Consider the following 26,853-nt stretch of genomic DNA (forward strand, 5'->3'; position numbering starts at 1 on the left):
ATACCTAATGATACGCTCTAGGATCCGTATCACGTAATCTTCTTGCCTTGAAACTGGTTTTCAAACTTATATAACTGCTTTAATGGCAAGTTCTAACCCCAAATTATTTAAAGAAGCCATAATGGATCCTGAATGGTGTAGCGCAATGAACTCCTAGCATTGGAATCAAATAACACTTAAGATATTACAGAACTACCACTAGGCAAGAAATACATTAGATGTCATCGGATGTATAAGAAAATTTTGAAGGCAAATGGATCTAGAGACAGGGATAAAGTTAGACTTGTGGTTGATGGAAATAGACAGAGAAGGAATTGACTTTACTGTTACTCCAGTCACAAAAATGGCTACATTTAGATCTCTTTTAGCTGTGGCATCTATGCTTAATTGGAATATATCTCAAATGGATGTACCTAATGCGTTTTTACATGGTGATTCGTTAGAAGCTAAGAAGACTATATGAAGATGGCTTTGGGATATGCAGGAAAGGGGGAGTTGGTACAACACATTCCTGCAGTCAAAACCAAAGTTTGTAAGTTAAAAAAGTCTTTATATGGATTGAAACAAGCACCAAGGTAGCGGTTTGCAAAGCTTTCTTATGCTCTTTTGTCGTTTGGTATCAACAGTCCAAGGTAGATTATTGTTTGTTTACCAAAAGAGATGATGGTCAATTTACTGCAATTCTGATATATGTTGATAAGCTATTGATTACCGATAGTAGTCCATCTCATATTGAGCACTTAAAGGATCAATTAAAGTCACAATTTCACATGAAGGATCTGGGCAATGTGAGCTATTTTCTGGGATTGGAAATATCCAGGTCTAATTAAGGCATTTTTGTTTCATAGCAAAAGTATACCATGGATTTGTTGAAAGAACATGGTGTACTTAATTGCAAGCCATACAAACTTCCTTTGGATCGAAATACCAAAGTGCAGTCTAATGTTGGATCTCCTTTACATGATTCAGAAATATATAGAAGGCTTATTGGTAAGCTCATCTACGTGACTATTACCACTGATATATGCTATAGTGTTTAATTACTCATTCAGTTTATGCAAACACCAACTAGTGTACATTATCAAGAAACCAAGCATTTACTAAGATATTTGTTGCTGGCACCTGCACTGGGTGTTTTGTTAGCAAATAATTCTGTTAAAATACAATGCAAATTTAGAATAATATGGAATTAGTAAATGTATATGGGTAAAATATCTAGATATTAATATGTATAAGAAAATATCTAGATATTAGAATATGAGAGAAAAATCTAGAAATTGAAATGTAAAAGAAAAATCTAGATATTTGTAGGTTGTAGAAATATCTAGATATTTATATATCCATGAAAATATCTAGGTTCTAGAATGTTCCATGGAGTAGTATAAATATGGGAGGAGATTTCATTTGTGTTGTGTGAAGTTGTGAGAGTGAAATAAGAAGTGAGTTGTGAAGAAGAGAAGAAGAGTGTGAGTTAGCGAAAGTAGAGAAGATAAAGCTTGTAAGTAATATTGTAATTGTAATTTAATATAAGTGTTTTTGTTAAGTTTCCCGATCAAGCCTTAGTTTGTGTTTAAGTTCTTAGTGCACTTTTGTTGTTCTTATTATATGGTCGGCTCTGCCGCCTAAGTAATACATGGTCGGTTATACCGCCTAAAGATATATGGTCGACACTGTCGCCTAAGTACATTGTGCACTAAGGATTTATAAAATTAAAGGCTAACCAACGTCAAAGTGTTGGTGTAGTGAGTCCAGTATAGTCTAGATCCTCTATAGTGGGTGTGTTGGGCTCGTCGAAGCTTCCAACAATTGGTATCAGAGCGGGTCGTTCGGGACCATTTCTAGTGGAGGAAATCGGTAAACGTTGGACGTTTACATCAGCTTGTTTTCACCAAGGCTCTAAGGAAGATTCTGTCGGAGCACAGTTAGGAACTGTGAAAGCTCATCGGTCAGGGACCAAGCTTATTGGACGTTGGACGTCATGATGGCAGATCTTGCAAGTACGAGCAGTGGAATCAAGAGTCTCAATAACCACAACTATGGTTATTGGCGAACTTGCATAGAATCCTACCTACAAGGACATGATTTATGGGAAATAGTTGCTGGCAGTGACACAACGCCTCCACCGAAAGAAAATGCTGAAGCCTTGAGAAAATGGAACATCAAGGCCGGGAAGGCTTTATTTACATTGAAGACTACAATCGAGGAGGATCTATTGGAGCACATCCGTGACGAGAAAACACCAAAGGCAGCTTGGGAAACTTTTGAAAAATTATTTTCAAAGAAGAATGAAGCACGCCTCCAGCTCTTGGAAAATGAGCTCGCGGGTATCTCACAAGGAAGTCTGTCTATTTCTCAGTATTTCACCAAGGTGAAATCAATTTGCCGTGAGATATCTCAACTTGCTCCTGAAGAGAAAGTGAGTGATGCAAGGATGAAGAGAATTATCATCCACGGCTTAAGATCTGAGTATAATGGATTTATAGCCGCTGTGAGAGGATGGCCTACTCAACCATCATTAATAGAGCTGGAGAATCTATTGGTAAATCAAGAGGCATTAGCCAAGCAGATGAATGAAGTAACCGTAAAAGACGGAGAAGATGCACTCTTCACCAATAAAAAGAAAGCAACATCTCGAAGACAAGAGGCGATGAAAGAAAGTAAGACATATAGGTGGAAGGGTCACCCAAAATCAAAAGGCAACGCTTCAGGGGGAGCTCAACAAGGAAGAAGAGATCATCGCCAACAATACGGGGAAAATGATAAGAGAAAGAATGGTGAATGCTTCAATTGTGGAAAGAAGGGTCATTTTACTCGAGAATGTAGATTCCCCAGAAGGCGAACTTTTGAAGGAAATGTGGCCGCCGCAAGAGATGAGAAGAAAGAGGTCACATTCGAAGCAACCATTAATGAGGAAACATGGGATGCAGAAGCAGGACTCTCCGTTGAAGCTGACATGGATGATCAAGCTCTTGCAGCAACCTTAAAGTCAAAAATAAACTACAAAGATGATTGGATCATCGATTCTGGGTGCTCAAATCATATGACCAACGATGGGACGAAGCTGCAAGAAATGGAGGATTACAAAGGAAAGAGAGTCGTGTTGACAGCCAACAATTCAAGGTTGTCTATTTCTCACATTGGAAAGACAATAATTCCAAATGAAGGCGGCTCTCATAAGCTCCAACTCGAGAAGGTGTATCTTGTCCCTGGCTTAAAGAAGAATTTACCATCAGTACCACAATTGACAGCAGAAGGGAATTATGTGCTCTTTGGACCAGAAGATGTGTCCGTATTCAAGAAAGTAAAGGTGGTTGGCAATCCAGTTATGCATGGAAGAAGAATAGAATCGGTCTATGTATTATCTGCTGAAACAGCTTATGTGGATAAGACTCGAAAAAATGAGACGGCTGATCTTTGGCATGAACGTCTTGGGCATGTGGGCTACAACAAGTTAAAGGAGATGATGGTAAAACGCATAGTAAATGGGCTTCCTCAAATTGATATCCGAACAGATACAATATGTGCTGGATGTCAATTTGGCAAAGCTCACCAATTGCCATTCAAGGAGTCAGCGCATCAGTCCAAGACACCACTAGAGCTCATACACTCAGATGTTTTCGGCCCAGTGAAACAAACATCACTTGGAGGTATGAAATATATGGTGACATTCATTGATGACTTCTCAAGATATGTGTGGGTTTACTTCATGAAGGAGAAGTCGGAGACTTTTCTGAAGTTTAAAGAGTTCAAGAACAAGGTAGAAAGTGAGCTCAATACTAAGATTCGATGCTTACGCACAGATAATGGAGGAGAATATTTATCAACCGAGTTCAATATCTATCTTAAGAAGCACAAGATCAGAAGGCAATTAACTTGCCCTAATACTCCACAACAGAATGGAGTGGCAGAACGTAAGAATCGTCATCTTGCTGAAACCTGTCGAAGTATGCTTCATGGTAAGAATGTACCAGGAAAATTTTGGGCCGAATGTATGATGACGGCTTCATACGTGATTAACAGACTCCCACAAACAAAGTTGGGATATATTTCACCATATGAAAGATTATGGAAGATCAAGCCAATCGTCAACCATCTCAAGGTTTTTGGATGTGTATGCTACGTCTTCGTACCAGATCATCTACGAAGCAAATTTGATAAGAAGGCAATTCGGTGCATTTTTGTCGGTTATGATGAATCAAGAAAAGGATGGAGATGTTGTGATCCAAATACTGGGAAGTGTCATACTTCAAGAAATGTGGTATTTGATGAAGCTTCTTCATGGTGGTCACCTCAAAAGATAGAGATTCCAGAATCTCATGGATTAGAAGAAGTTCCAGAAGAGAAAGAAGAACATAAAGAGCACATATCGGATCCAATTAAAGAAGGAGATAGATCGTACTCTAAGGAAACGAGTCCATGGAAAACTGGGGTACATCAATCTACATTCAAAGAGGTTCGTCCAAGCCAAATGGATGCCGAGGAGCATGTGCAAGAATTACGGAGATCAACAAGGCCGAGGCAACCTAATCCGAGGTATGCCAATGCTGCTCATGTGGATGAATTAATACATATTGAGCCTTCCACTTATGAAGAAGCAGCACAAAGTCAAGAATGGCAGAAAGCGATGGAAGAAGAAATTAATGCACTAAAAGAAAACCAGACATGGAGTTTAGTTCCAAAGCCAAAAGATGTAAAACCAATATCTTGTAAATGGGTTTACAAGGTGAAGACTCGATCAGATGGCTCCATTGAAAGGTATAAAGCTCGACTTGTTGCTAGAGATTTTTATCAACAATATGGGCTGGATTATGAAGAAACGTTTAGTCCAGTGGCAAAGATCACAACAATTCGAGCTCTACTAGCTTTAGCCGCTAGCAAATCTTGGAAGCTGTGGCAGATGGATGTCAAGAACGCTTTCTTACATGGAGAACTTGACAAAGAAATTTATATGGAGCAACCAAGAGGCTTTGAGAACAAGTCCCATCCTGACCATGTCTGCAAATTAAAGAAAGCACTATACGGCTTGAAGCAGGCTCCAAGAGCTTGGTACGGGAAGATTGGCGAGTTTTTAGTAAAAAGTGGTTTCACAGTTGCTCCTTCAGATTCTAGTTTATTTGTGAAACAAGATCAAGGAAAACTAGCCATAGTGCTAGTATATGTGGATGACTTAATCATCACGGGAGATCACTATGAGGAGATTCAAAGAACAAGAGAGAATCTGTCTATCAGATTTCATATGAAGGAGCTTGGAGAACTCAAACATTTTCTTGGACTCGAAATAGAGCAGAAAAGAGAAGGATTATTTCTGGGACAACAGAAATATGCGCGAGATCTTTTACAAAAGTACGGAATGCTTAATTGCAAACCTATCTCAACTCCGATGGATCCGAATACAAAACTACGAGCAGATGAAGGAAAAAGTCTTCAAGATGTTACCATGTATTGAAAGATGGTTGGAAGTCTTATTTATCTCACACTAAGCCGGCCAGACATATCTTATGCAGTTGGAGTGGTTAGTCGATACATGAGCAATCCGAAGAAGCCTCACCTTGATGTTGTACGACGCATCTTAAGGTATGTTAAAGGCACTATTAACTTTGGCATTTTGTACAAGAAAACAAAAGAATGTCACGTGACTGGATATTGTGACGCCGATTACGCTGGAGACTATGATACACGACGGTCAACAACTGGACACATGTTTAGTTTTGGATCAGGAGTAATATCATGGTGCAGCAAGAGACAACCAATAGTATCCTTGTCAAGCACTGAAGCAGAATATCGATCGGCAGCATCAGCAACACAAGAAATTATGTGGTTGAAGCAACTAATGGAAGATCTTCATCAATCAACAGACTATCAAGTAGAGCTTTTCTGCGATAACCTATCAGCTATACGTCTAGCAGAGAATCCAGTCTTTCACGCAAGAACAAAACATATAGAAGTACACTATCACTATGTTCGCGAGAAGGTCCTTGAAGGGGAGATCAAGATGGTGCCAACAAAGACAGATGAACAGGTAGCAGATATATTCACCAAGAGCCTAAGTAAACCGAAGTTTACAAAATTCAGAGAAGCACTTGGAATGGTCTGCAAGACATCATTGGAAGAAAATTTGCATTGAGGGGGAGTGTTAAAATACAATGCAAATTTAGAATAATATGGAATTAGTAAATGTATATGGGTAAAATATCTAGATATTAATATGTATAAGAAAATATCTAGATATTAGAATATGAGAGAAAAATCTAGAAATTGAAATGTAAAAGAAAATTCTAGATATTTGTAGGTTGTAGAAATATCTAGATATTTATATATCCATGGAAATATCTAGGTTCTAGAATGTTCCATGGAGTAGTATAAATATGGGAGGAGATTTCATTTGTGTTGTGTGAAGTTGTGAGAGTGAAATAAGAAGTGAGTTGTGAAGAAGAGAAGAAGAGTGTGAGTTAGCGAAAGTAGAGAAGATAAAGCTTGTAAGTAATATTGTAATTGTAATTTAATATAAGTGTTTTTGTTAAGTTTCCCGATCAAGCCTTAGTTTATGTTTAAGTTCTTAGTGCACTTTTGTTGTTCTTATTATATGGTCGGCTCTGCCGCCTAAGTAATACATGGTCGGTTATACCGCCTAAAGATATATGGTCGACACTGTCGCCTAAGTACATTGTGCACTAAGGATTTATAAAATTAAAGGCTAACCAACGTCAAAGTGTTGGTGTAGTGAGTCTAGTATAGTCTAGATCCTCTATAGTGGGTGTGTTGGGCTCGTCGAAGCTTCCAACAAATTCTTCTGTAGAGCTAAAAGCATATTGTGACTCAGATTAGGCAAGTTGTCCAATGACTAGAAGGTCAACTACAGGAACTGTATTTTGCTAGATAGTTCTCTTGTGTCTGTGAAATTAAAGAAGCAAAGGGTGGTATCTAGATCAGCTGCAAAAGTAAAATATAGAGCCATGGCTCTAACCTGTTATGAAGGGCCTAAATGATTTGGGTCATGTTGATTTGTATTGTGATAACCAGGCTACAATTAATATTGTAGCAAACCCTGTGTTTCATGCATGAACAAAGCACATTGAGGTTGATGTGTATTACATAAGAGATCACGTCAAACATGGTTGGGTTAAGCCTAAATGTGTTAACACCAAAACTCAATTGACAGATGTGTTTATAAAGACTGTAACGGTTGACCAGCATAATAAGTTGATAGCCAAGTTGGGAGTTGCTGAAATTTATAGCTCACAACTTAAGGGGGGGTTATAAAGACAGGTCAAGACAGTCAAACAAAGTCAACTACAAGTTCACGGGCCATTCGGATAACTGTACATAGTATAGATACTGTTTGTGTAAATGTTGTAATTAGTTTGTTATGTTTCTTTTAGGTCATTAAATTAGGTAATTATTAGGGCTCATAAGCCGGTTTATGTATTATGAATCAATTCATACAATTGAGTGAGAAATGGAAGAAATTAATTTCCCAATTGTGTTTGTCATGATCATGCTAAACTTGTCAAAAGCTTGGGTCTTCAGCCATCGGCGTCGCCATTATTTGTTTGCTGATGGAAACCGATACTTCCAAACCCTACATTCATACATTTTACAGGTGATTAAACGAGACTTTTGTGGATCAGAAATCGAGAGTGTTAGTGGTTTCACACATTTTGAAAGATCTGTTGGTGATGTCAGCCGCATAAGTGGAAATTGAGAGAGTTTGCATCATTGGATACTTGAATCGTGTTGTTAAAGTAACAAATTTACACAATTGCAATGCCTAATATAGCTAATAATGAATGTGAAAGGATTTGAACTTTCGAAGCAAATATATGTTGTTGGTAATGGTATCTTGGGTAAAAAGGACAGTGACAGCTAGATGAACACTCATTTATATGGCTGCTTTTACTTGATGCATATACAGTGCAACTGATAGATTACTGAATTTTCACTTCGTAATCTTATTTCAGTGTCGATATGAAATCTCTATAATAACTCAACAGATTCATTCAATTATGAACAGAGGGAATTTAAGAAGGGGGACGAAGAAGAGCAAAGAAAAAGGGATTAACCTGCACCTGAAGGAATTTTAATGGAAAAAATCAACGATTGTTAGTGAAAGGACTCCCCGCGTAACAAATGAAAACAATTGTGTCCATTCGCATTACACTCGTCCGCGTACAAACAATAGGTAACATCCGTGAAATTTAATTTAATATTAAATTAAAAATTAAAATTAAGAATAGAAATAAGTGTGTATATTTATTTTACTAGAAAGTAGATATTGAAACTCTGTTGACTTTTCTATCTTTCCATGTGAAGACTTTGTCATTGCCTCCCAACTAGCAAATCCTAAGTAAACCCGTTGACCACCAACTTTGAATCTATTGAACAGCTGCTCGGAAAATTTTGCCGACGATGTTACTTCAACATATCAAGGCTGCGGATACAAACTCCTCAATCATACTGCCTGAGCAAACCTTTCAGCACTTCACACTTGCTGAGATCCATTCAGCCACCAACAACTTCGATGAGAAACTAGTTATTAGGTTAGGAGGTTTTGGTAACGTTTATAAATGTATCTGTTGGAAGCTTTGACGAGCCCAACACACCCACTATAGAGGACCTAGGTTATACTCACTCACTACACCAACACTTTGACGTTGGTTAGCCTTTAATTTTATAAATCTTTAGTGCACAATAATACTTAGGCGACAGTGTCGACCATATATCATTCAGGCGTTATAACCGACCATATATCACTTAGGCGGCAGAGCCGACCATATAATAAAAATAACACAAGTGCACTAAGAACTCAAACACGAACTAAGGCTTAACCGGGATACTTAACAAAGAACACTTTTATTAATACAAAATACAATTACAATATTACTTACTTATAAGTTTTCTCTTCTCTAACTCACACTCTTCTTACTTCCTCACAACTCTCACACCTTCTTCTTCTAACTCTTCTTCACTCCTTACTCACACCTTCTCTTCTTCACACACTACAAATGAAAACTTCACCTATATTTATACTACTCCATGGAACTTTCTAGACACTAGATATTTCCATGGATATATAAATATCTAGATATTTCTACAACCTACAAATATCTAGATTTTTCTTTTACATTTCAATTTCTAGATTTTTCTTTCATATTCTAATATCTAAATATTTTCTTATACATATTAAAATCTAGATATTCTACATATATACATCTACTAATTTCATATTATTTTATAATACCAAATTTGCATTGTATTTTAACATTCCCCCTCAATGCAAATTTTCTTCCAACGATGTCTTGCAGACCATTCCAAGTGCTTCTATGAATTTTGTAAACTTCGGTTTACTTAGGCTCTTGGTGAATATATCTGCAACCTGTTCATCTGTCTTTGTTGGCATCATCTTGATTTTCCCTTCAAGGACCTTCTCGCGAACATAATAATAGTGCACTTCTATATGTTTTATTCTTGCATGAAAGACTGGATTCTCTGCTAGTCGTATAGCTGATAGGTTATCGCAAAGAAGATTTACTTGATAATCTGTTGATTGATGAAGATCTTCCATTAGTTGTTTCAACCATGTAATTTCTTGTGTTGCTGATGATGTCGATCGATATTCTGATTCAGTGCTTGACAAGGATACTGTTGGTTGTCTCTTGCTGCACCATGATATTACTCATGATCCAAGACTAAACATGTATCCAGTTGTTGACCGTCGTGTACCATAGTCTCCAGCGTAATCGGCGTCACAATATCCAGTCACCCGACATTCTTTTGTTCTCTTATATAAAATGCCAAAGTTAATAGTACCTTTAACATACCTTAAGATGCGTCGTACAACATCAAGGTGAGGCTTCTTCGGATTGCTCATGTATCGACTAACCACTCCAACTGCATAAGATATATCTGGCCGGCTTAGTGTGAGATAAATAAGACTTCCGACCAACTTTCGATACATGGTAACATCTTGAAGACTTTTTCCTTCATCTGCTCGTAGTTTTGTATTCGGATCCATCGGAGTTGATATAGGTTTGCAATTAAGCAATCCGTACTTTTGTAAAAGATCTCGCGCATATTTCTGTTGTCCCAGAAATAATCCTTCTCTTTTCTGCTCTATTTCGAGTCCAAGAAAATGTTTGAGTTTTCCAAGCTCCTTCATATGAAATCTGATAGACAGATTCTCTCTTATTCTTTGGATCTCCTCATAGTGATCTCCCGTGATGATTAAGTCATCCACATATACTAGCACTATGGCTAGTTTTCCTTGATCTTGTTTCACAAATAAACTAGAATCTGAAGGAGCAACTGTGAAACCACTTTGTACCAAGAACTCGCCAATCTTCCCATACCAAGCTCTTGGAACCTGCTTCAAGCCGTATAGTGCTTTCTTTAATTTGCAGACATGGTCAAGATGGAACTTGTTCTCAAAGCCTCTTGGTTGCTCCATATAAATGTCTTTGTCAAGTTCTCCATGTAAGAAAGCGTTCTTGACATCCATCTGCCACAGCTTCCAAGATTTGCTAGCGGCTAAAGCTATTAAAGCTCGAATTGTTGTGTTCTTCGCCACTGGACTAAACGTTTCTTCATAATCCAGCCCATATTGTTGAGAAAAACCTCTAGCAACAAGTCGAGCTTTATACCTTTCAATGGATCCATCTGATCGAGTCTTCACCTTGTAAACCCATTTACAAGATATTGGTTTTACATCTTTTGGTTTTGGAACTAAACTCCATGTCTGGTTTTCTTTTAGTGCATTAATTTCTTCTTCCATCGCTTTCTGCCATTCTCGACTTTGCGCTGCTTCTTCATAAGTAGAAGGCTCAATAGGTATTGATTCATCCACATGAGCAGCATTGGCATACCTCGGATTAGGTTGCCTCGGTCTTGTTGATCTCCGTAATTCTTGTACATGCTCCTCGACATCCATTTGGCTTGGACGAACCTCCTTGGATACAGATTGATGCACACCAGTTTTCCATGGACTCGTTTCCTTAGAGTACGACTCTTCTCCTTCTTTAGTTGGATCTACTATTTGCTCTTTACGTTCTTCTTTCTCTTCTGGACCTTCTTCTAATCCATGAGATTCTGGAAGCTCTATCTTTTGAGGTGACCACCATGAAGAAGCTTCATCAAATACCACATTTATTGAAGTATGGCACTTTACAGTATTTGGATCACAACATCTCCATCCTTTTCTTGATTCATCATAACCGACAAAAATACATCGAATTGCCTTCTTATCAAATTTTCTTCTTAGATGATCTGGCACGAAGACGTAGCATACACATCCAAAAACCTTGAGATGGTTGACGGTTGGCTTGATCTTCCATAATCTTTCATACGGTGAAATATGGCCCAACTTTGTTTGTGGAAGCCTATTTATCACGTATGATGCAGTTCTCATACATTCAGCCCAAAATCTTCCTGGCACATTCTTACCATGAAGCATACTTCTACAAGTTTCGGAAAGGTGACGATTCTTGCGTTCTGCGACTCCATTCTGTTGTGGAGTATTGGGACAAGTTAATTGTCTTCTGTAACATCCCGCCTTTTTCCATTTACTTTTCCGTTATACTAATATAAAGTCCATTATATGTTTATAACATCTCCCGTTGATACGCGTTTTAAATTATCTCGTCTAGGTAATTCCCGCACCCGAACGAAAGTTGAGGGACTAAACTTGACAAGGGATCAAACCCTTGACTAGGTCAAAGGGTCAAACCCCTTTCACCCATTCATTTCATCTTCATCTCTCTCTCTCTTTCTCTCTAGCAAGAACACACACACCCAAAACCATATTCATTCAATCATCATCTAAATTCGATCTAGGAGGCTTACAACAAAATAAATTACATATTCGTGATCCTCTCTTCATCCTCTTCGTTTTGGTACCAACTTCATCTCATTTGGGTAACTTTCTAAAATCACTAGATTTTGTGTTCTTAATGTTTTTAACTTATAAAAGTGTTAATTAGTGTCTATGGCTCAAGTCTAACATGAATATATGATTTATATGCTCGATCTCGTTGTTTTAGTGTAACTAGCATGAACTTGAATTTTGGTGTGTTGTTCTTGAATTTTGGATGATCATATGTTGTTAGATGTTAAAAGTTGATGTTTTAATTGTGTTACTAGCATCACTAGCTTCAATTTGATGTGTAGGTTGCCTTAGAAAACTTCATGAACTTGATTATTGATTTTGGTGAATTTGGGTTAGGGTTTGATGAACTTGAAATGGACTTTTGATGCATTGAATACCATGGAATGTTAATTGTTAGTGATTAGTTGTAATGTATGCTTAATTACCTTCGAAACGGCATATCGTATGTGTAAATTGGATTCCCGAATCATAAAATACGTTTTACGAACTTGAAACCTTGAAAATAAACCTTTCTTGATCAATTGACGAAGTTTTCGGTTATTGTAATTGATGTTTTTGCTTGTGAAAGGTAGTTAGTTGTTTTCCTTTTCAAATTACCTTTCCAACGATATATAGTATGCGTTTTAAATGTTTTCGGTGCATGAAATGTGTTAAATTGTGTTTTGGGTCGTGACTTAGACCAATTTTCTGCAAACAACATGTTTCCCAGGTAGTGCGCGCCGCGCACATACCTGCGCGCCGCGCAGAATTAGAAATCCCAGATGTTTGCCTTCTTGGTTGAGTTCTGACCAGAAATTGCACTGGGTGCGCGCCGCGCAACCCATTGCGCGCCGCGCATATGCCCAGCTCATTTTTTTTGTTTTATTTTTCCTTTCACAAAATGTTTCCCGCTTAACCGTAACTCCGATTAACATGAAACTTGGCCATTCTGCTCATAAATGATTTCTCATCATGGGAAAATTGTCGGATACCCGACCCGACCCCGTTGACTTTGACTTTGACCAAGTTTGACTTTTAGTCAAACTTAACCAAACTTTTATACAATCATTCTAACATGCTTTTATACTTGTTTCTTGTATGAAACTTGACAACGTGATTCACATGCTATACTTAATCGAGTCGTAACGAGCCATAGGACTAATTGAACATCTTTGACCGTTTGTGTTTACCGTTATTGATACAACCTATATGTTTAGGTCAAGACTAGCTTTGTCTTTGCACACGTTTACTTTGTGAAGTACATTTATACTCGTGCAATCAAAGGTGAGATCATAGTCCCACTTTTACTCTTTTTGAACTTATATTGGGATGAGAAAACATAAACGATTCTTTTGAACTAAGTGAACACAAGAACGGGAAAACAAACATTCTACATACGAGTTTAGAACAAAAATCCTCAATTCGATTATCATTAGTTACACTTGCCGGGTGTAAGCGAGAACTTATGTTATATGGCCATATGGGTTGACAACCCTCATCTTTGACGGTTCGCTACCGTCTACGGATGAAATATATTTTCGAGAATCAGTGTTTGTTCTAGCACTAAGTGATGGGGTATACAATGGAAGGAATGTTAAGCTTTGATAATTGGGTGCTTGTGAAACAAACTTTTGGAATGTATTACTATTATTTCATTGATGCAAATCTTGTGGTTCACTTGTACTTACCTACTTAAACCTATGATTTCACCAACGTTTTCGTTGACAGATTTCTATGTTTTTCTCAGGTCCTTGAACGATACATGATACATGCTTCCGCTCATTATTTTGATACTTGCATTGGATATCGAGTATACATGCATACATGGAGCGTCTTTTGGATACTTTTAAATTGTGTCGCATAAGTTTCATTTGTACTTAAAACTTGGTATCGTAACTTGTGGTGGAACTATTCTTGTAAAACTTGAACAACCTTTACATTTGAAATGAATGCGACATATCTTTTGGTCAAACGTTGTTTTAAAGACTTATGACCACGTAACGGGACCTAAGTAGACGGCGCCGTCAATGACGATTTGGTCGGGTCGCTACAGATGGTATCAGAGCGTTGGTTGTAGGGATTTAGAGTTCATTAGTGTCAACCCCGAGTCATAGGGTACATTGGTGAGTCTAGACTACAACCGGCATATAGACTTGAAGTAGGAATTACTTGACTACTTGTGCATTTATACTCGAACGCTTCTACTCATATCTACTCTTAGTTCATCTTAATCTCACGTTGTTTAATTTGATTGACGCGCCACCTTGACTATATGAAATGATGTCGAATGCACATATGAATCAGGGTAATATAATTTCCGGGATTATATTACGGTGACTCATATGAACGTTCCGACATTATGACATAAAGAATTTAAGGCGAGTCGAGGAAAAACTTCTCTTTATCTTTATTCTATATCACGGTTAGTATTATTGAGAATACTAATCAATGATATTCTTGTGTCTTGAAGGAACAATGGCTCCTCGTCGTGTACGCCGCAATGAAACTCCCGAACAAGCTCTCGAACGGATGATAGCCACCGCCGTAGATGCGGCCATGGCCGGTCACTCATCCAACAACAATAATAATAACAACCACAACAACAACAACCAAGGAGCCGGTAACTCTAGCGAAGGGTGCTCCTACAAAGCTTTCATGGGGTGCAAACCCCACACTTATGATGGAACCGGGGGACCGGTTGTGCTTACTCGTTGGTTTGAACAAACCGAGGCCGTCTTTAGCATAAGCGGTTGCCGGGATCAAGACAAGGTCAAATACTCCACTCACACTTTCTCCGGAATTGCTCTAACATGGTGGAACACCTATGTTCAATCGGTGGGTACCGATGAAGCTCATGCCCTCTCTTGGGCCGATCTAAAAGAAAAGATGATTGTTGAATATTTTCCGCGCGAAGAAACCCGAAAGCTTGAGGAAGAACTAAGAGCTTTGAAAGCGGTCGGAAACGATCTTAAAGCTTATAATCAACGCTTCGCCGAACTATCCTTGATGTGTCCTAATCTTGTTAACCCCGAATCTCAAAAGATTGAGCTCTACATGCTCGGTCTTCCAAAAAGCATCAAACAAGGGGTGATGTCATCCAAACCCACTACTCATCAAGCCGCTATGAACATGGCTCGCCAACTAATTGAAACGGTTGACGAAATCGTAGTGCCGGCTCCTAAGGCCGAGGACAAGTCGGGTGGCAACAAAAGGAAATGGGAAGCCACTCCATCAACCAACTACAACAACAACACCTTCACCAAAAATCCCTTCAACAACGACGGCAAGAGGGGTTATGCCGGGAACCTACCTCTTTGCAACAAATGCAACAAACATCACTTTGGTGAATGTGGCAAGTTAATTTGCCACCGGTGCCAAGGAGTTGGTCATAAGGCCAACGATTGTAAAAGTGCCACACCCGTTGCTCGAAAGTGGCCCAATGCACCAAAGACGGGCACTTGTTACGAATGTGGTCAAACGGGTCATTATAGAAATGCATGCCCGAAAAGGAAAGATAACACCAATACGCGCGGCCGAGCTTTCAACATCAACACCGAGGAAGCCCGGGATGACACTGAACTAGTCACGGGTACGTTTCTCCTCAACAATTCTTATGTCTCTTGCTTATTCGATTCAGGTGCCGATAAATGCTTTGTATCCAAGACTTTGACTCATTCTTTTAGCACTCCACCTCTTCCATTAGATACCCCTTATACCATTGAAGTGGCTAACGGGAAACTATTAAGTGCCGACAAATATTACCGGGGGTGTACTTTAAACATTTTGGGTAAGGAATTTGAAATTGATTTGATACCCATGGAACTAGGAAGCTTTGATGTAATAATCGGTATGAATTGGTTAGTCAAAACGAAATCTCACATTCTTTGTGATCTTAACGCAATCCGAATTCCTATCGAGAATAGTGAACCTTTGATCGTCTATGGCGATAAGAGTTGCACCGGACTCAACCTCGTTTCGTGTGTTAAAGTTAGAAAACTACTCCGTAAGGGTTGTTTTGCGATCCTTGCCCACGTTAAGAAAGTCGAGTCCGATGAGAAGCACATCGATGATGTGCCAATTGTTAGTGACTATTCCGATGTATTTCCCGACGAATTGCCGGGTCTTCCGCCTCATCGACCGGTTGAATTCCAAATCGATCTTATTCCGGGAGCCGCACCCGTAGTACGTGCACCGTATAGACTTGCTCCATCCGAAATGCAAGAATTGCAAAGTCAAATCCAAGAACTACTTGACCGTGGTTTTATCCAACCTAGCCATTCACCTTGGGGCGCTCCGATTTTGTTTGTTAAAAAGAAAGACGGATCCCTACGAATGTGCATTGATTATCGTGAACTAAATAAATTGACGGTTAAGAACCGATATCCTCTTCCTCGCATCGATGACCTCTTTGATCAACTACAAGGGTCTTGTGTATATTCGAAAATCGATCTCCGCTCGGGTTATCATCAATTAAGGGTTAAGGGGGAAGATGTCTCCAAAACCGCTTTCCGAACTCGTTATGGTAGTTATGAATTTCTTGTAATGCCATTTGGTCTCACTAACGCACCGGCGGTGTTCATGGATCTTATGAACCGCGTGTGCAAACCGTATCTCGATAAATTCATTATTGTGTTCATCGATGACATATTGATCTATTCTAAAAATGAAGAAGAGCACGAACAACATCTCCGACTTGTGCTTGAACTCTTGAGACAAGAACGACTTTATGCCAAATTCTCCAAGTGTGAATTTTGGTTGAAGGAAGTTCAATTTCTTGGTCATGTTGTAAGTGATCAAGGTATTAAAGTCGATCCCACGAAAATCGAAGCCATTAGCAAATGGGAGACTCCTACTACTCCTACTCACATTCGTCAATTTTTGGGTCTCGCCGGGTACTATCGTAGATTCATCGAAAACTTCTTTTTGGTTGCACGTCCTCTAACCGCATTGACTCACAAGGGAAAGAAATTCATTTGGGCGACCGAACATGAATCCGCATTCCAAATCTTGAAAACGAAGCTAACCACCGCTCCTATCTTGTCACTTCCCGAAGGCAATGATGACTTTGTTGTATATTGTGATGCCTCGAAACATGGTTTTGGGTGTGTATTGATGCAACGAACGAAAGTCATTGCTTATGCTTCTCGACAACTCAAAATTCATGAACGAAACTATACGACACATGATCTCGAACTCGGAGCCGTTGTCTTTGCACTTAAAATGTGGAGACACTATCTTTATGGAACCAAGAGTACTATCTTCACCGATCACAAAAGCCTTCAACACATTTTCGATCAAAAGCAACTAAACATGAGACAACGAAGGTGGATTGAAACCTTAAACGATTACGATTGCGAGCTTCGTTACCATCCCGGGAAGGCAAATGTAGTAGCCGATGCCTTAAGTCGAAAAGAAAGAGCGGTGCCTCTCCGTGTCCGAGCCTTAAACATCACCATCCACACAAACCTTAATAGCCAAATTCGGGTAGCCCAAGATGAGGCTCTCAAGGATGAAAACATCTCTCTCGAACACTTAAACGTCCTCACCTCTCGATTCGAAGTTAAAGAAACCGGGCTCCGATATTTCGCCGGAAGGATTTGGGTGCCTAGTTATGGGGACCTACGAAGCCTTATTTTAGATGAAGCCCATAAGTCACGATACTCGATTCACCCCGGTGCCAATAAGATGTACCACGACCTTAAACAGCTATATTGGTGGCCGAACATCAAAAGGGACGTAGCTACTTATGTTTCCAAGTGTTTGACATGTTCCAAAGTCAAAGCTGAACACCAAAGACCGTCCGGACTACTTCGACAACCCGAGATCCCGCAATGGAAGTGGGAAAGGATAACGATGGATTTTATCACCAAGCTACCAAAAACGACGGGCGGTTATGATACCATTTGGGTTATTGTTGACCGTCTCACCAAATCCGCACACTTCCTTGCCATGAAAGAAACGGATAAAATGGAGAAACTTGCACAACTTTACATTAAGGAGATCGTAGCCCGACACGGTGTACCTTTATCGATTATCTCCGACCGAGATGGCCGTTTCGTTTCTAGATTTTGGCGTACATTGCAAGAAGCGTTGGGAACGCGTTTAGACATGAGCACCGCATATCATCCTCAAACCGATGGACAAAGCGAACGTACAATTCAAACCTTAGAGGACATGTTGCGAGCTTGCGTGGTTGATTTCGGAAAAACTTGGGACAATCACTTACCTCTCGCCGAGTTCTCTTACAACAATAGTTATCACGCGAGTATTAAAGCCGCACCTTTTGAAGCGCTATATGGCCGCAAATGTCGTTCACCTCTTTGTTGGGCCGAGGTAGGCGACGTGCAAATCACCGGACCCGAACTCATTCACGAAACCACCGAGAAAATCGTTCAAATCCGAGATAGGCTTAGGACGGCCCGAAGTCGTCAAAAGAGCTATACCGACAAACGACGCAACGATCTTGAATTTCAAGTCGGTGACCGAGTAATGTTAAAAGTCGCACCTTGGAAGGGTGTAATCCGTTTTGGGAAACGCGGGAAGCTAAATCCGCGGTATATTGGTCCTTTCGAAATCTTGGAGCGTATTGGAACCGTTGCTTATCGTTTAGATCTTCCGCCTCAATTGAACTCCGTTCATCCTACCTTCCATGTATCTAACTTGAAAAAGTGTCTTGCCGAACCCGATATCGTCATCCCTCTCGAAGAACTTACTATCGATGACAAACTTCATTTTGTGGAGGAACCGGTTGAAATTGTGGACACCTCCGTCAAGACATTGAAACAAAGCCGAATCCCGATTGTTAAGGTTCGTTGGAATGCCAAAAGAGGACCCGAGTTTACTTGGGAAAGACAAGATCAAATGCAAAGGAAGTATCCTCATCTATTCGTGAATTCGGAAACGCAAGATCTCGAGGAAGAAACAACGACTACTACGCCTACTTAAATTTCGGGACGAAATTTCATTTAAGGAGTAGGTAATGTAACATCCCGCCTTTTTCCATTTACTTTTCCGTTATACTAATATAAAGTCCGTTATATGTTTATAACATCTCCCGTTGATACGCGTTTTAAATTATCTCGTCTAGGTAATTCCCGCACCCGAACGAAAGTTGAGGGACTAAACTTGACAAGGGATCAAACCCTTGACTAGGTCAAAGGGTCAAACCCCTTTCACCCATTCATTTCATCTTCATCTCTCTCTCTCTCTTTCTCTCTAGCAAGAACACACACACCCAAAACCATATTCATTCAATCATCATCTAAATTCGATCTAGGAGGCTTACAACAAAATAAATTACATATTCGTGATCCTCTCTTCATCCTCTTCGTTTTGGTACCAACTTCATCTCATTTGGGTAACTTTCTAAAATCACTAGATTTTGTGTTCTTAATGTTTTTAACTTATAAAAGTGTTAATTAGTGTCTATGGCTCAAGTCTAACATGAATATATGATTTATATGCTCGATCTCGTTGTTTTAGTGTAACTAGCATGAACTTGAATTTTGGTGTGTTGTTCTTGAATTTTGGATGATCATATGTTGTTAGATGTTAAAAGTTGATGTTTTAATTGTGTTACTAGCATCACTAGCTTCAATTTGATGTGTAGGTTGCCTTAGAAAACTTCATGAACTTGATTATTGATTTTGGTGAATTTGGGTTAGGGTTTGATGAACTTGAAATGGAATTTTGATGCATTGAATACCATGGAATGTTAATTGTTAGTGATTAGTTGTAATGTATGCTTAATTACCTTCGAAACGGCATATCGTATGTGTAAATTGGATTCCCGAATCATAAAATACGTTTTACGAACTTGAAACCTTGAAAATAAACCTTTCTTGATCAATTGACGAAGTTTTCGGTTATTGTAATTGATGTTTTTGCTTGTGAAAGGTAGTTAGTTGTTTTCCTTTTCAAATTACCTTTCCAACGATATATAGTATGCGTTTTAAATGTTTTCGGTGCATGAAATGTGTTAAATTGTGTTTTGGGTCGTGACTTAGACCAATTTTCTGCAAACAACATGTTTCCCAGGTAGTGCGCGCCGCGCACATACCTGCGCGCCGCGCAGAATTAGAAATCCCAGATGTTTGCCTTCTTGGTTGAGTTCTGACCAGAAATTGCACTGGGTGCGCGCCGCGCAACCCATTGCGCGCCGCGCATATGCCCAGCTCATTTTTTTTGTTTTATTTTTCCTTTCACAAAATGTTTCCCGCTTAACCGTAACTCCGATTAACATGAAACTTGGCCATTCTGCTCATAAATGATTTCTCATCATGGGAAAATTGTCGGATACCCGACCCGACCCCGTTGACTTTGACTTTGACCAAGTTTGACTTTTAGTCAAACTTAACCAAACTTTTATACAATCATTCTAACATGCTTTTATACTTGTTTCTTGTATGAAACTTGACAACGTGATTCACATGCTATACTTAATCGAGTCGTAACGAGCCATAGGACTAATTGAACATCTTTGACCGTTTGTGTTTACCGTTATTGATACAACCTATATGTTTAGGTCAAGACTAGCTTTGTCTTTGCACACGTTTACTTTGTGAAGTACATTTATACTCGTGCAATCAAAGGTGAGATCATAGTCCCACTTTTACTCTTTTTGAACTTATATTGGGATGAGAAAACATAAACGATTCTTTTGAACTAAGTGAACACAAGAACGGGAAAACAAACATTCTACATACGAGTTTAGAACAAAAATCCTCAATTCGATTATCATTAGTTACACTTGCCGGGTGTAAGCGAGAACTTATGTTATATGGCCATATGGGTTGACAACCCTCATCTTTGACGGTTCGCTACCGTCTACGGATGAAATATATTTTCGAGAATCAGTGTTTGTTCTAGCACTAAGTGATGGGGTATACAATGGAAGGAATGTTAAGCTTTGATAATTGGGTGCTCGTGAAACAAACTTTTGGAATGTATTACTATTATTTCATTGATGCAAATCTTGTGGTTCACTTGTACTTACCTACTTAAACCTATGATTTCACCAACGTTTTCGTTGACAGATTTCTATGTTTTTCTCAGGTCCTTGAACGATACATGATACATGCTTCCGCTCATTATTTTGATACTTGCATTGGATATCGAGTATACATGCATACATGGAGCGTCTTTTGGATACTTTTAAATTGTGTCGCATAAGTTTCATTTGTACTTAAAACTTGGTATCGTAACTTGTGGTGGAACTATTCTTGTAAAACTTGAACAACCTTTACATTTGAAATGAATGCGACATATCTTTTGGTCAAACGTTGTTTTAAAGACTTATGACCACGTAACGGGACCTAAGTAGACGGCGCCGTCAATGACGATTTGGTCGGGTCGCTACATCTTCTAATCTTGTACTTCTCAAGATAGATATTGAACTCAGTCGATAAATATTCTCCTCCATTATCTGTGCGTAAGCACCTAATCTTATTATTGAGCTCACTTTCTATCTTCTTCTTGAACTCTTTAAACTTCTGAAAAGTCTCCGACTTTTCCTTCATGAAGTAAACCCACACATACCTTGAGAAGTCATCAATGAATGTCACCATATACTTCATTCCTCCAAGTGATGTTTGTTTCACTGGGCCAAAGACGTCTGAGTGTATGAGCTTTAGTGGTGTCTTGGACTGATGTTGTGACTCCTTGAATGGCAATTGGTGAGCTTTGCCAAATTGACATCCAGCACAAATTGTTTCTGTTCGGATATCAATTTGAGGAAGCTCATTTACTATGTGTTTCACCATCATCTCCTTTAACTTGTTGTAGCCCACGTGCCCAAGACGTTCATGCCAAAGATCAGCCGTCTCATTCTTTCGAGTCTTATCCACATATGATGTTTCAGCAGATAGTACATAGACCGACTCTATTCTTCTTCCTTGCATAATTGGATTGCCAACCACCTTCACTCTCTTGAATACGAACACATCTTCTGGTCCAAAGAGCACATAATTCCCTTCTGCTGTCAATTGTGGTACTGATAGTAAATTCTTCTTTAGGCCAGGGACAAGATACACCTTCTCGAGTTGGAGCTTATGAGAGCCGCCTTCATTTGGAATTATTGTCTTTCCAATGTAAGAAATAGATAACCTTGAATTATCGGCTGTCAACACGACTCTCTTTCCTTTGTAGTCATCCATTTCTTGCAGCTTCGTCTCATCATTGGTTATATGATTTGAGCACCCAGAATCGATGATCCAATCATCTTTGTAGTTTATTTTTGACTTTAAGGTTGCTGCAAGAGCTTGATCATCTATGTCAGCTTCAGCAGAGAATCCAGCTTCTGAATCCCATGTTTTCTCATTAATGGTTGATTCAAATGTGACCTCTTTCTTCTCATCTCTTGCAGCGGCCACATTTCCTTCGAAAGTTCGCCTTCTGGGGAATCTACAATCTCGAGCAAAATGACCCTTCTTGCCACAATTGAAGCATTCACCATTCTTTCTCTTATCATTTTTCCCGTATTGTTGGCGATGATCTCTTCTTCCTTGTTGAGCTCCCCCTGAAGCGTTGCCTTTTGATTTTGGGTGACCCTTCCACCCATATGTCTTACTTTGTTTCATCGCCTCTTGTCTTCGAGATGTTGCTTTCTTCTTATTGGTGAAGAGTGCATCTTCTCCGTCTTTTATGGTTACTTCATTCATCTGCTTGGCTAATGCCTCTTGATTAGCCAATAAATTCTCCAGCTCTATTAATGATGGTTGAATAGGCCATCCTCTCACAGTGGCTATAAATCCATTATACTCGGACCTTAAGCCGTGGATGATAATTCTCTTCATCCTTGCATCACTCACTTTCTCTTCAGGAGCAAGTTGAGATATCTCATGACAAATAGATTTCACCTTGGTGAAATACTGAGAAATAGACAGACTTCCTTGAGAGATAACTGCGAGTTCATTTTCCAAGAGCTAGAGGCGTGCTTCATTCTTCTTTGAAAATAATTTTTCAAAAGTTTCCCAAGCTGCCTTTGGTGTTTTCTCGTCACGGATGTGCTCCAATAGATCCTCCTCGATTGTAGTCTTCAATATAAATAAAGCCTTCCCGGCCTTGATGTTCCATTTTCTCAAGGCTTCGGCATTTTCTTTCGGTGGAGGCGTTGTGTCACTGCCAGCAACTATTTCCCATAAATCCTGTCCTTGTAGGTAGGATTCTATGCAAGTCCGCCAATAACCATAGTTGTGGTTATTGAGACTCTTGATTCCACTGCTCGTACTTGCAAGATCTGCCATCATGACGTCCAACGTCCAATAAGCTTGGTCCCAGATCGATGAGCTTTCACAGTTCCTAACTGTGCTCCGACAGAATCTCCCTTAAAGCCTTGGTGAAAACAAGTCGATGTAAATGTCCAACGTTTACCGATGATTTCCTCCACTAGAGATGGTCCCGAATGAACCTGGCTCTGATACCAATTGTTGGAAGCTTTGACGAGCCCAACACACCCACTATAGAGGACCTAGGTTATACTCACTCACTACATCAACACTTTGACGTTGGTTAGCCTTTAATTTTATAAATCTTTAGTGCACAATAATACTTAGGCGACAGTGTCGACCATATATCATTCAGGCGGTATAACCGACCATATATCACTTAGGCGGCAGAGCCGACCATATAATAAAAATAACACAAGTGCACTAAGAACTCAAACACGAACTAAGGCTTAACCGGGAAACTTAACAAAGAACACTTTTATTAATACAAAATACAATTACAATATTACTTAGTTATAAGTTTTCTCTTCTCTAACTGTATCAGCAAAATTGGTTTAGTAGACCAAGTTGCGTTAAAATGCTTGCAAACTACATCTAACCAAGGGGTCCGTGAATTTGAGGCTGAGATTGAGATTCTTTCTAAGCTGCGACATGGTAATCTTGTGTCACTTATCGGTTATTGCAATGAAGGAAATGAGATGGTTCTAGCCTATGAGTTTATGCCCAATGGGAACCTTCAAGATCACCTCCACAAAACAGGTACGGGTCTATCCTGGTTACAAAGATTAAAAATATGTATAGGTGCAGCCCGTGGGTTAGATTACCTTCACACAGGTACATCAACTCAACACGGGGTCATACATCGCGATGTGAAGTCCTCAAATATTTTGTTGGATGGAAATTTTGCTGCAAAAATTTCAGACTTCGGATTGGCCAAAGTTGGACCAATAAACCAAACAAAATCTTTTGTGAGTACCTTAGTCAAAGGGACTTTTGGATATATGGATCCTTCTTATTTTTTCAGTGGAAAACTGACTAGAAAATCCGATGTTTATGCCTTTGGGGTTGTGCTATTTGAGGTCTTGTCTGGTAGGCAAGCGGTAGATCGAAGCATTGACGAAGAGCAATGGAGTTTAGCTGTATGGGTTCAAAATCAGATAAAACAAGGAAAAATCAATCAGATAATTGACCCTAGATTGATCGGACAAGTCTCAAAAAAATCCTCGAAGGAGTTTACAAGTATAGCAGCCCAGTGCTTGGATAATGAACCAAAAAAACGCCCTACAATGGCAGAAGTTGTGGTTAAGCTCGATTCCATTCTCTTGCAAGAAAAAAATACAACCGAATCTGTTGGTGAAGAAGTCAATTTTATGAACAAGCTAAGAAATTTCTTTGTAGGCATGGCTGACTTGACGACGGCTGCAGTTGGAGGAAGCAACAGTGAAACTAGTCTAAGAGTTTTTAAATGTACTGAATTGGTAAGCGCGATAGATTATTTCCAAGACAACTTAACTGCAACCAATTACAAATTTTGGGTGGATGAAAATATGTATGCCCCAACAAAATCTGGTGTTGGTTTGGGGATGTATGTTAGTAAGAAGCCTACTCATGGAACATCAAAGGTAATTTGAATACTTATATGTGTTTGACCTATCAAATATTAATGGGGACTTCTTGTTGATAATACATTAATACATACATCTATTCTTGCAAATTATTAAGATTACATCTGAAGGTTTATTTTGGTTTGCAGCTGCGTCTTAAACCTAAAGAATTCAGTCATCCTAACCTGGTAAAACTCTTAGGATATTATTTGGAAAAACAAGATCTATATTGTGTTTATGAGCTCATCGCAGACCGAAGTTTAGATAGATGTTTAATCAGAAGTAAGAGTATCTTCTTTATGCAACTGTCAAGAATTCTTCGGAATCCTCCATTATAAATTGGATTCAAATTAATGAACTAACACATACTTGTTAATATATTCCTTTAAAAATATTGTTCTTGAGTACCTTTCACAATTAGGCTGGCTTCGAATTGTAGAGACTTAATGTATGTATATGTTTTTCCTATGCAGAAGAAGGTAAAACATCACTTTCTTGGGTTGCACGACTCAAAATAGCACTAGGAGCGGCTCAAGGTCTGTTTTTCTTGCATCAAAGGAACCAACCAGCATATATGCAATTTAAGACCTCTCTTATATTGGTGGACTCGGTAAACCTAATTGTCTTTTTACATACTCCCATTTTTTCATCCATCCATAAAAATGACATTGGTATATGTTTCCCTTAATATAATTATTAGGAAAATAATGCAAGACCTTCAGACTTCGAAGTAGAAGATGCATTTTTAACTTTTGGTACATACTCGTTCAGTACAGATGCATTTTATGCCGCACCTGAGTGGTTCCGATACCACAGTTACAAATTTGATGGGGTTTTTTTTCTCTCAGTCTCATTGGATAGATGATGGTAAGATGTGCTATAAAAGTTATTGTTGGAATGTAGTATCAAAGGTTTTACTGATCTGCTCCTTATCAACTTTTTCAAACTTATTTTGCTTACAATTCGTTACATGTAACTAGGCGTGCTTATATGCATTCGTTTCATTATTTATGTACTGGCCAACGGGCTTTTGCATGTCAACACCAGACTAATGAAGAGCAACTTTCGTAGGATTTGGAATGAAGAGTGAGATATATTCATTTGGAGTGGTACTGCTGGAAATACTAACAGGGGTGCAGGTGTATGATTTGAACAGACCTCACGATAAACAAAATTTGGTGACGTGGGCTATTCCGTTGTTGTCAGACACAGAAAATTTGAGGATGATCATGGATCCACAGCTTCTAGTTAACGACGATCCTCCAAAGGGAGCATTCAAGTTGGCCTTACTCATTTCAAAATGTCTTCAATGTGATCCAGAACAATGCCCATCAATGTATAAAATATTGCAGGTCTTGCATGAGTGCTATCTTGAAGAAACCAACAGTAGTTGACTCCCAAATACTAAAGAATATATTCCTTCTTTTCTTGTAAAAAAATAGAATACATATCTGAGTGTGATGTGTTTTCTTTATTCTATGACACCTTAAAAGACTATGATATTTTATAGATGGGCTTTGTAATACAATGAATAGAAATTGAAACTGAAAACTCACATTAAAAAAGAGTGTCTGTTCAATATATTCTTCAGTAGTTTTTTATTTATTTTGGCGATCCAGTAACTAATCAAATTAAATATGATTGGTGGTTAAGTGGTTGGGCATTTTGTGTGACGACCCAGAAATTTTCGACCAAATTTAAACTTTAAATCTTATATGATTTCGACACGATAAGCAAAATTTGTAAAGTTGAGTCTCAAAAAGTTGGAACTGTTTAATATATTCAATTAACCTTCGACCTTACCCGACGATTCACGAATAATTGTTTATAAATAAATATGTATGTATGTGTGTGTATATATATATATATATATATATATATATATATATATATATATATATATATATAAATGTAAGTATATATATAATAATTTGAAATAATAATAAATAAGTAAAATAATATACAAAATCATAAGGTTGTTAAAATGAATATATATGTGAATATTATTTCTATATAATTGATGATTATATATTGTAATATATTAAAACGTATAAATATTAAATATTAAATATTAAATATATGTATTTTATATATATATATATATATATATATATATATATATATATATATATATATATATATATATATATAGTATACATAATAAATT

At 38.5% G+C, this 26,853-nt stretch overlaps 1 protein-coding gene across 1 annotated transcript; it reads left to right on the forward strand.

The window, feature by feature from the left end:
- The first annotated feature begins 465 nt into the window (after positions 1-465).
- On the forward strand, positions 466-26,233 carry LOC139901781 (probable serine/threonine-protein kinase PBL7). The gene is made up of 6 exons (XM_071884458.1): positions 466-528; positions 627-820; positions 23,627-24,704; positions 24,836-24,874; positions 25,160-25,553; positions 25,758-26,233. Exons 1-5 carry the CDS (start codon positions 466-468, stop codon positions 25,202-25,204), a joined length of 1,419 nt encoding a protein of 472 aa, XP_071740559.1. The 3' UTR covers positions 25,205-25,553; positions 25,758-26,233.
- The last annotated feature ends 620 nt before the right edge of the window (positions 26,234-26,853 follow it).

The sequence above is a fragment of the Rutidosis leptorrhynchoides genome, chromosome 3 (assembly GCF_046630445.1).
Source record: "Rutidosis leptorrhynchoides isolate AG116_Rl617_1_P2 chromosome 3, CSIRO_AGI_Rlap_v1, whole genome shotgun sequence".
NCBI classification, from domain to species: domain Eukaryota; kingdom Viridiplantae; phylum Streptophyta; class Magnoliopsida; order Asterales; family Asteraceae; genus Rutidosis; species Rutidosis leptorrhynchoides.